This window comes from Echinops telfairi, unplaced genomic scaffold (assembly GCF_000313985.2).
Source record: "Echinops telfairi isolate 266 unplaced genomic scaffold, ASM31398v2 ScPeMD7_16;HRSCAF=60, whole genome shotgun sequence".
Classification (NCBI taxonomy): Eukaryota; Metazoa; Chordata; class Mammalia; order Afrosoricida; family Tenrecidae; genus Echinops; species Echinops telfairi.
Window position 1 is genome coordinate 6,162,371 of NW_022103913.1, and position 11,643 is coordinate 6,174,013.

At 39.9% G+C, this 11,643-nt stretch overlaps 1 protein-coding gene across 1 annotated transcript in view; it reads right to left on the reverse strand.

Annotated features, from left to right (window-relative positions):
- Window positions 1-1,348: 1,348 nt before the first annotated feature.
- The window catches only part of TRIM42 (tripartite motif containing 42), a 28,054-nt gene continuing 17,759 nt past the window's right edge, over window positions 1,349-11,643 (reverse strand). Inside the window, exons 4-5 of the mRNA XM_004712082.2 lie at window positions 10,927-11,151; window positions 1,349-1,435 (exon numbers count right to left, since the gene is read on the reverse strand). Of these exons, the coding sequence (XP_004712139.1) occupies window positions 1,349-1,435; window positions 10,927-11,151 (312 nt within the window). The remainder of the gene's footprint in view (window positions 1,436-10,926; window positions 11,152-11,643) is intronic.

Here is an 11,643-nt window from a genome sequence, read left to right on the forward strand (position 1 = left end):
GCAGTGCCATAACACTCCCCAGATACCCCTTAATATGTACAACCAAAAACCAAATTGAACAATGCAACCCCCCAATACATGAGATTTTGGAAGCCAAATCAGGTCCAGCACACATCCGAGGGGGAATCTGCTGACAAGTTTTAACTGTTCAAGTCAGGCTTCTGCCTTTCACCTTCTATACTCCACTCACCAGTGTTTAGTGACCTTTTTCCTCCTATCCCTCAATTGTGGATAGAGGGTGTTCCCCGGAGGATTATTTCCTGTATAGTCCACCAATGCATTGTGGGCTCCCACTGTCATCCACAGCCTCCTGCAAACCAGATTCTCAGGCTTTAGGCTCTGATACTCCTCCCTCCCTTCAACTTCAGCGTATATGCTTCACAATCCTTCAGTGACTGATGATGGTGCACTTCTTCCATGTGGACTTCGGTGACATCTCACTTAGATGGCTGCTTTGTTCTGAGGCATGCCTTTAAGACCCCAGATGCTATTTTATCTGCTAACTGGGCACCTCTAATTTCTTTACCTTATTTTGCCATAGAACCCAGCTCCTCCATCTTCCCATCCTGGAGGCGAGTATTGAGCAGGGCCATGATGTAAGAACTAATTGTTCTTAAGTTGGAGCTGGTGCTTTTAAAGCAGAAATGGGATAGGCTTTAGGAAAGGGTCATTCTAGACAAAGAAGGCCCAGTCAGATTAAGAAATCCATGGGCTTCGTATTATCTGAGGGCCAGTCTGTTCCGCAAGGATGCTGCCTTCTTTCCTGCCTTGACCACCACCTCTCCTTTGCCCCAAGGCACAGAAGGAGTGAAGAGAGGGAGCTCTTCTACATCAGTGCTCAGAAGAAGACTTCAGCATATGGGGCAAAGTTGTGAGAAGGCAAAGTCAGAAGGCACTAGTTAGAAAGAGCATGCTAACCATGTTGGCTACTTAATATTGAAATAGACTTCATTTGGGGTGTAATGAGCTCCCTTGTCAATCTGCCTCAAAGTTGCAGAGTTAGTTAGGTTAGGACCCAAATGCACATCCCTGAATGCAAAGTAGAGGGATATTTTGCTGCCCAGAGGCTTGGTGGATGCCTAATACTAGTTGCCCAGGCCAGCGTGGATGAGACATGCCGACTTAGTGAGTGCTTTTTGTCTTAGTTTCTTCCTAACAAGCAAGCAGCATGCCACAAAATCAAGCACTTCCTTTTATTACCTCTTAGAAGACTTCTGTTGGAACAGCTCGTGGGTCCCAGGAATATTTGTTTACAATATGGCGAGAAAAATACATGTACATGTACACATGTATCTATGTCTGTTTTGTGGTGTGTCTCTGAGAAGCTGCTGCTTGCTCTGCAAGGGACTCAGAAGCGCTTCTGGAGGGCAGACTGGATGTTCTTCAGCAGGCCCCACTTGGCTTTGTTCTTCCCACGCCCATCTGGTGTGACCACCTGAAACCAAAAGCAGAGAGCTCTGTACCAGCTTCAGGAAAAACAGCACTTCGGCTGAGTGCCAGACACCTCAGGCAAAACACCAAGGCAGGTGCCATTGGCTCCATTTAACAGATGGGGTAGGCAGCTTTTCCAAAGTCCCACAGCTAATACTGGTCGGGTTAAGATTCCCCAGGCAAGGTCTCACTTCTTTCAAGGCAATTTCTATGGAGATAGGTGTTTGCACAAAGCACAGGATTTCAATCTACCAAGCTTTAAACTTTCTGTTTTGCACAAAGCACAGTCTCTATCCACCAAGCTTTAAACTTTCTATTTGGATCCAAAAGGAAAGGGGGCAAGGGGACACAGTATTAACATAAGCGTGCCATTTTACAAAATGTATTGCCAGTGTTAAGAAACACAGGGCTGTGTACAAGGTAAAGATTCTATTACATGCATGCCTGTGGGTTGCCCATTGTTGAATAGAGATGGTGATGATAATAGAAATAACCCTGATGAAGGTAATATAAATAGTATAAGATACAGACAGATACAGGGCTATTGAAGGCAATGAAGAAGGAGATGATGAGGTCAGGATTTTAGCTCTCTCTATAGTCAAGATCTCTAAAGATAAAAACTGGGAGGACTGAGAGGGGTCTCTGAACAAGAAGGTCCAGGACAGAATAAATGGAACTTGAAGTGCAAAGGAAATTGAAATGATAGTTGTTGTCCTCCTCCTTCCAAATGTACCAGACTTAGATGGCTCTCTAAGCGATTTTTATCAAACTTCACCCCCCCACACACACACACACACATGCACACGCACACACACACAAAGGGTAATAGGAAATAGGAAAAGAGCACAAGCACCTCAGGTTATTTTATGATGCTAATGAAATATTTATTAAAGAACCAGATAAAAACAATATAAGCAAAAAACTATAGGTCTCATTCACTAATAACCATTAATGAAATAATACCAAATAAAATATCACCTGACTAAAACCAGGTCTACTAAAAATTAATGCATCATGATCACATACAGTTTATTCCATGAATTCCGTGAAGCTTAGCATTAGTAAAAGCAATCAATAACATTCACATCATTAATAATGGCCTCAAGGAAAAAACCACATAATTATCTCAACAATACAAATAAGCTCATACAATTCACTTATGTATGTACAAAATTTCTTAGTAAACTAGAAGTTGATATTTTTTCTTAATTTAATAAAGATTATATACCATAGAAATTAAGTAAAAAATTCTATTCCAATGGAAATATTTCAGTATTAAGAACAAGACAATGGTATGCACCATCACTGCCAACATTTTATGTAGTGCACAGGTCCCCGCAAAAGCTATAAAGAAACAAAAAATCTAGTCTCAAGGATTGGAAGGAAAGAGAGAAGGCTATTATTATGTATAGACAATAGGGATACGTCTGGAGAAAAGTAGAAGCAACAGATAGACTCTCCAAATAACAAAAAAAGCTTACAAATATTGTTGCCCTCAAAGTTAACTTACAACACCAGGAGTTTTTATTCTGAACTGGCACAACATTAGATGATATAATCAACTCTAAATTAATATCTGTAAAAATAAAATCTATTAATTATCTAATTTGAGCAGGAATACATAGCTTCTCTATAGAAAAACTTTAAAATCCTATAAAGCACATAAAAGATGATATGATTAAATACTCAGGCATATATAAAAATATCAATTTTTTCCAACTGAATTTAGAGACTCAATGCCTTCCTAATAAAATTCCAGCTTGAGCTATATTTTTAGGAATTCAGTTTACTTACTCAAAATTCACATTAATATGTTTAACAAATGAAACATGAAAATGAAAAGTAAAAGGCAGACTTGCCTTAGCAGTTTGTCCAGACATAGCACAAAGCTGCAGTTAAAAGCAATAAATCAATGATGGTATTGACATAGAACAGTAAAATGGAACAACAAAATGTAATCCAGAGTTCAGAGGCATACTCCAATATATGCGGGCTTTCAGTAAGATCAAAGCGATACCATTATTTTATATCAGTGGAGGCAAAGCTTTGTTTGGGAAGGAGTCTGAGGAAAACTGGCTCACTGGATGGCAGAAAAATACATCCCCACCTAGCACTATGCACAGAGTTGAACTCTGAATGGAGTAAAGAAACTTAGAATTACCCTACAGTTAATAAATTTGAAAGGTGAAACTCTAAAGTTAATAAAAGAATACATAGAGGATTATGTTTGTAACCTAAGTCTAGGGAATAACTTTTTAAGGAAATTTTTGAAAGGTTAATCCATAAGGAGGAACAAATAATTGGTGAATTTGATCGCAGATGTCTGCTGTTTCATGAAGTACATTATGTACAAAGTGAATAAACTAGTGTCAGAATGAGAAAAGATATAATAATGTCTAAAAAAACCATTACTCAGACTGTATAAGGAATCCCTGCATGTGATCTAAAGGAAGACCACAAAAGCAATCAAAAAATGGACAAAGGTTATTTACAGAAGAGGAAATCCTCAAAATTAAGTCACGTGAAAATGAAATTTAAGACTATCATCGTATACCTCTTGGATCAGCAATCTGGATCATACCAAAATATAGTTGGGGATTAGGACTAGAGGTTCCCTCATCCAATCATGTCAAATCAAATAGGTACATACTTCGTGACCCAGAGAGTTGACCTCTGGTCTACATCCCAGAGAAATCCTCACACACTCATCCTGCCCACAAGCCCACAAGATGTTGGGTGTCAGGTTACCCATGGCAACATGATTGGAAGCCACCCGTGTCTATCCTGGCTAAGGAGGCAGGCAAAATGCAATTTACACTGCACATTGTGAAAGGTAAGAGAGCCTTAGGAATCAGGGGTTATGTGTGCTTAACAACAGGAGTGGCAGACAGTGCTTGAGGGGATAAAGGCAAAAAACAAAATAAGAAAGAGTACCATTTGTTAAAAGTAATAACACATTTATAGCAATAATATACATCATGGAAGAACACACAAAAATGAAAAGCTACGTAGATCAGAATAGTCCCTTAGGGAAAAATGGTCACAAAAAACAATAAATAACCAAGAAAAGGCTTATGCATATGCAAATATTGATACTACACAAATGTCAACACTATACAAATATTGATAATGGACTATAAACTAAGGTGTATGATTAAGTCAACCCTCTGTAATGATGTTTTTTAAAATAATAACAGGTCTAGCTTGAGCCCAAATTATATTCTGGGTTCAAGCCTGATGGGAGGTCGGGTAGAGTTCTATTTGCATGATAGATGAAGGAGCTCTTTGGAGAAGAATTAATTCTAAAGAGAGAGAAAATGCAAACGATTTTATTTAGCCCAGAGCTACTATAAGTGTGTGGGTGGCAATAGAGGTAGTTTAAGGTTGTTATTCTGACTATGTAGTAGTCACCAGCTGAGTGACCAATCTCAACGTTTCCATGTGTATTTCAGCTTAGGGTGATGGCCTGCAGTACAAAGATAGGGAAATCCAGATAGATGATTTCCTGAAACCAGCGTAAGACCCAGAAAGACAAGGCCTGCTCTCTGGCTTGGTTTTCAACAACAGCATGGCTTGTGCTGGAAGGCACTGCAGAGACTTATGTAGCTGGCCGGACTACATCGTGAACACATGTGAGGTGTTGGTGAGACCTCCTAGTGCAGGCTGAGAAGGGATTTAAGGGCATAGCTATGGGCCAGGGTATCATATTTCCAGATTATAGAGAAAGACCCAGAAAAGTACCAAGTGTTATGCCTGAATTTTTGCCCTCAAATCGAAGGTGACCTGAGACATCCAGGTTATATATAGTGGCTGGTGGAGTAAGGCCTATCACTTTCCCATCCTAATTCCTAGAACCTGCACACATATTACTTGGCGACACAGGAGAAATGTGTTTGCAGCTGGAACCTAGTTTGTTAGTCAGCTGACCTTAAAATGTGGAGATTGGCCTGAATCATGCTGGTGAGCCCAATGTAATTCTCTGGGTCTTTAAAAGTGGAAACAAGGATGAAAAGATTCAGAATTGGCAGCCTGAGAAAGACTTGGCCCAGCGTTTCTGGGCTTAAAAGGGGGCAATGGACAACTGCTAGAAGTTCTAAAAAGGCCAGGAAATAAATCCTTCCCTCTAGCCTAGAGAAGGGATGCATCTCTGTTGTCTTCTAGACTTTAGCCCAGTGAGGGCCATCAGCTTGCTATGCTGGCCTCCAGACCTAAAAGATAGATTCTATTGCTTAAGCCACAGAGCGTGTGGCAATAGGAAACTAATATGCAGATGGAGCAGTAGATGTGTTATGGGAAAACTCCGTGGAAGTGGCCATTCTTTAGCTGAGATTTTAAAATCTGAAAAAGAGAGTGTGGCAAAGTTCAAGGGACCATTTCCAGAAGTGGGAGTAGTACACTGAGAGTTGGAGGAGGAGGAGCAGGAGAAAATAAGGCCAAAGCATTGCAGAACTTGCCTAAAAACACGCTAAAGGTGGTATTCCTTTAAAATTATCCACCAGACCCATTCTTCATTAGAGACTTCAGAGGGGTGTGCAGCCGGGACATGCCCCTTCTCCCCCTGCAGCTCACAGGCAAGTGGAGTTGGCAACTCGATCCAAGTGCACCACTTCTAATCCAACATTCCTTTCAATGCGCCATCTTGCCTTTCAGCAAATTAAAGTTCAGTTCTCAATGCTGGTGTCTTTGGTAACATTCTCCCAATGTGCCTTGTCACCATGTCCCCAGGGTTAAGCCCACATTTCCCCAGACTTAGTTGCATCTGATAATAATACAAAAGGACAAAGAGTCCCATCTTTGGATACCCAGGTCCCCACGTAACAATTTCATGTTACACGAGGCCAGATGTTTTCCCAATGGAGACAAAAATCTCCTCCTTCCTGCAGAGTTAGGATGATCCATGACTGTGACACCGAGTCAGTCTTCAATAAATGGGATCTTTAACACAAATTAGAGTGATTTCCATACTTCATTTCTTATACGCCAAATAAAATCCCTTTAAAGATCAACAAGCTTCTGATCATGAAAACCAAATAGAAACTATGTTATTTCACACACACCCATTTCTTTTTTTTATAAAAGTACACATGATGTAAATGGTGCAGTTTGGATAAGAAATGATTCTGCTGTCTCATTGCAACAATTTAAATGAAACCTTTCAGGAATACCTGCATAGAGCTGATGCCAAAGGAAAAATATTTCGATTTTATAGGAAAGAGCTGAAGTCATTACTTTTATGAAGCTTTATAAATGTCATTCAAACACCATCTTATTTTCATTTGCTACTGAAGCCTTTACTTATGCAAATCATGACAAATGTTAAGGAAACTAGTCTTTCCCCTGGAATGCTAATAGAATCACAAGAAGAGGAGGAAGAATTGCTTCTGAAGGAAAAATCTATATTGCAGCCCTGCAAGTCAGAAAAAAATGAAGCTTCCAGAAAACCTCATTAATTAGGGCTCTGCATTTAGAAATTGTGTTAAAAAGCAAAGGGATAGAAATGAGTTGCCCTTCTGTTCAGAGGGTGCAAATTAATCGCATAAACACAATTCAGGAGGAATGTTATTTCCTGACTGATTGTATAAAACACTTCTCAGCTTTCAGGCATCGTATTGTATTTTATAATTATTCATTTTACTTATCAATTCATTTCTCCACTCTTTAATTTAGACATTCATTCATAGATTCATTTGTTTGGTCACATTTTCACTCATGTATTCTTTTAGTAACCATTAAGGACCTGCTATATGCAAAGTGTTGAGTGAGCACGGGGGAAGAAGAAAGCGGAATTAGACGTGAGCTTGGTTGTCAAGGAGTTCATAGTTTTAGAGGCATCACAAGAAATCTACCAAGAGAAGCCTAAGAGGGACTGAGATGCCAGACAGATGATATATTTAGTCTCTCTAATCCTGTCCCTATTCCTTAAAAATTAAGGACATAGTTTTTTTTGTTTGTTTTTTCCCAAAAACTACTAATTGTACTACAAAATGAAAGATTATTTTTCACGGAAAAGACACTTTTGATTAATTCCTAACATGGCAGATGGAGTTAGGTGAAAGAGAATCACATTTGCCTAAAGCACATGTAGCAAGATATGGCAGCATTCCATGCTCTGAAGAGAATGGGATTAAGGAAGGGTCTCAAAGGTACCCAAAAAGGCTGTGAGGTCACCGACAGGGGTGTTGATTGGGGGCAAATCAATAGGAGCAGATAGGCTGCTTTGCATCCCATTTTCTTCTCCCAGGGAGTGTCTGACCGCTGAGTGCGATCAGGCGAGGCGTATGAACTCAGTACTGACAACCTGGTGGAGTAGGTAGCCCCTACTTCTAGAAGACCTCTATTGGCATGGCAACCACTAATATAAGCCTACTTCACACTTCCTTACTTCCTTGTTTCTCCTTTATCACTAGAGGTAGCAACCAACTAAACTCCATTCCTTGAACATTTAACCAAAAAGAAAAAGAGAGAGTACAGCTAGTTAGACACTGGTGGGCATTGACATTTTACAATTGCATAGAAGTTGTGTCATGGCAATTCCCAAGTGACAGGCAAGCTGAATCTAGGAGAGAAAAACTTCAAGTCAGCAAACAGTGCATGATGCAGCTGGAGAGGGAAGCAGAGAGAAAAGATGAGAGGCAGGGAGGGAACAAAAACTCTGGTGGCTTTCCACTCCCTCAGGTAACAAACAGAACTACTTCGTGGAAAGCCCAATGGATTTCCATTTTCTAAAACTAAAACAAATGGGCTTGTCCCTTTTGCTTCTAACGAATGTCTAGTTAATACATGATCTGCTGTGACCCTAAAGAGCCCGATCATGATTTACAGTGAGATAGCTCTGGGCAGTTTTAATATTGTTCTCCCCTTTTATCCTGTTATTATCACTAAACTTATGCTCACAAGTCCCTGGATTATAAAGATGAATTAGCCTTGCATCACAAAGAAGATAAGGAATCCTGGTAAGGATTCCTCGGTGAGTATTCCTTAATTTTCAGATAAATAATGAATATATATAGGTGAGTGTATTGTATATACATACATACACATGGAAGTTTATGGAAAATTGAAGTGTCATTTCTCATGAACTTTTTGAAATCCCCTTGTGTTTTTGGCATATATGTATGTGAGTGACTAGACACACACATCTATAACAACACATTGCATAGGGTAAATTTGCTGCACAAGAACTCTTTGAAGTATTAAAAGGCAAGGATCTATCTACTTGGAGGACTGAGGTGCACCTGCCCCAAGCCATAGTATTCTTTATTTTTATATTTTGATTTTTACTTTTAAAGTCCTATTATTTCAAATAGCCTCATATGCATGTGAAAGTTGGATATGGAATAAGAAAGACTGAAGGTGAAATGATGCATTTGCATTATGATGCTGGCAAAGAATACTGAAAGTACCCTGCACTGCCAAAAGAACAAATAACTCTATCTTGGAAGAAGTGTACCCAGGATGCTTCTTGGAGGCAATGACTTTGTCTCATGTACTTTGGACATGTTGTCAGGAAAGGCCAGTCCTGGGAGAAGGACTTACATCATGCTCAGTAGAGTGGAGGCGCAGTGAAAAAGAGGAAGGCCCTGGACAAGATGGATGCAGGGGCAGTGAATTATTTAATGTTGCTCTTCTATAGCGAGAAGTCTAACTCCCACCAAACAAGATTGCCCAGCATGGATCTGGCAGGAAGGTGCGGGAGATACCAAAAGAATTCACCTGTGAGTAATTGTGAACAGGATTCACTGCAGTGTCATCCCACTAAGTATAAAATGAACTTTCTGAGAAGGGAGATGGGGCTCTTATTACCATTAAGAGCCAAGAGTGGAACTTATCCTTGGTACTTGAGATCCGTGTGCCCTGAGCCTCCTAGACTCAGAAGACAGCTATAACACCAGAGCAGCAGCAGCAGAACCAGAAGGCAGAGTATGGAAGAGAGTGATAGATTTCCCAACCAATGGAGCACGTAAAGCTGAGTGCTTTGCAGGAGGCTGTTTTGAGGAAGGAGATACTGTGGGGCACTTAATTGGGGAAGTTGGGCTTGTTCATACATAGAAGTGGAACCGAGTGCTTTTGATCTGAGGCATACTGGAGTGGGGTGCCTCTGGGCATTTAACTCAAGGAGCCGCGTGTGTTCATCTCCGGAGTTTGAGCTGAATGTTTTGGGGTTGAGGTTTACAGTGGAGTGTTCTGCCCCTTTGGGCATTTATTAGCAAACTGAATGAACTTTGAACCATGTCCTGATAAACAACTAAGCTGAGCATTTCTCACTAATATTCAAGTAGTTAACTCCCTTAAGAAGCCCTTAATTATGAATTTTGTCTGTGGGTTCTGGGTAGCCATTGAAATGGCTATTCGAACCCAGGGAGGTAACATGGAGACCATGCAGACATCCCAGTGGATTGACACAGTCGCTGACACAGCGGGCTCCGACGTAAGGATGGAACAGGACTGGGTAGGGTTTCCTTTTGCTCTTCATGGGATCGCTATGAGTTGAAACCCACTTGAGGCACTTAGCAAGAACAACATGGTTATACGTTAACATATGCATGGGAACTTTGTGGGAAAAGTTCATGAAAAGAATGGAGATAAATGATAAAGGAATTTTTTTCGTGAATTTTGTGAAGGCCATGTGTGTGTGTGTGTGTGTGTGTGTGTGTAGTATATAAGTATATCCTTAATATTACATAAGGCATGCATGCATTTAAAAATTATTTGAAATTCAAATGTAACTAAAGTGTTATATAGATTTTTGCTGAATCTGACAACCTTATTATTGCATTGAATCAGTACTGTGAGTAGCCCTCACCCCTCTATTAGTCCCTTTCACACCACAAAGCAATTACATCCATTGCTCACTTATCAACATGGTTTTCCAAAGACCAGGTCCCCGTGCAAAAATTGCCATCAGGTCAAAATGAAGGAGGACCACATCAGATTGCAAAATGGAGAGTAACTACATCATTACACAATTGTCAAATATGCTGCCAGTTTATATCATTACATAATTGTTAAAGTATGTCATTACGTAACTGTCAAATCACTGAAAATTATGTCAGCCAAACTGACACAATTTTCACCATCACAGACAATGTTACTCAAACCTCAAACCCCAGCATTCATTACTTCCACATGCACACAATTAATGTGTAACATAGTTGGACAGATTTTTCATTACTATTTGAGATGCAAAATGTCAGTAAAGAAGATATTTAAAAAGTTAACAGTAAGTATATTTGTTTATTAGACTATGAACTCCTGGACGAGATGGGTTATATTTCTTTTTCCCCCCCTGAATCTCTACATTTTAACACAATACCCAAATGTTTTTTAAAAATAAAATGAACTAATAATTCTCAGGGTTCATTTGCAAAATCTGGATGAGGTTAGCAGTCCTCTCTTTAGGATTAGAAACTTTTATGGGAGGAGACTAGTGGGCACAGGCTTGCAAAGCATCCGGAACTTACAGCAAGTCTGTCTGAGAAATGATATGCACAATACCTTGCAGATGTCACTCCACTGCCCAGGCCCATTCTCATTGATGGCTCTAACTTTAAACAGATATTCAGTGTTGGGAGTCAAGTTGTGTAGCTCCAGGTTTTGCTGCATGATGTCCCGAATTTGTCCACAGAGCTCTGTCTGCACATCATTAGAGGAGGTAGTAATGATTTCATAAAATTCCATCTCAAAAGAGTCCACATCTTCTGTTGGGCATGTCCAGTAAACCTATGGAAGAAATGAGCATAGTGGTATAGTACTTGTACATGACATTCAGCTTTTTAGCCCATGGAGATTTGCATTGTTGACTCCTTAAGCTGCTAAAGACTTTGAATTAAATGATGTATAATAGTCTAGAGAGACTGTGTGTTATATGAGGATTTATATGATGCTATAATTAGTTTAAATATCAAAACAATGCTGCTGTGCATTGTTACTGGCAGTAGCTACCATCTGGAGGCACACTGGCTATGTACTGAGCTGCTAACCACAAATTCTGAGGTTCGAACCCACCAGCTGCTGCATGAGAGAAAAATGAGGTTGTTGTCTTCTCCAGTAAAGACTTAAAATTTCGGAAACTCAAAGGAGTAGTTTTACCCTGTTCTATAGGGTTGCTATGAATCAGCATCTACTCAGTGGCAGTGAGTTTTGTTTTCTGGGTTTATTATGTATTTGCATCTGTGTTGGACATTCCTTTTCTTACCTCATGTAATCTTCCCA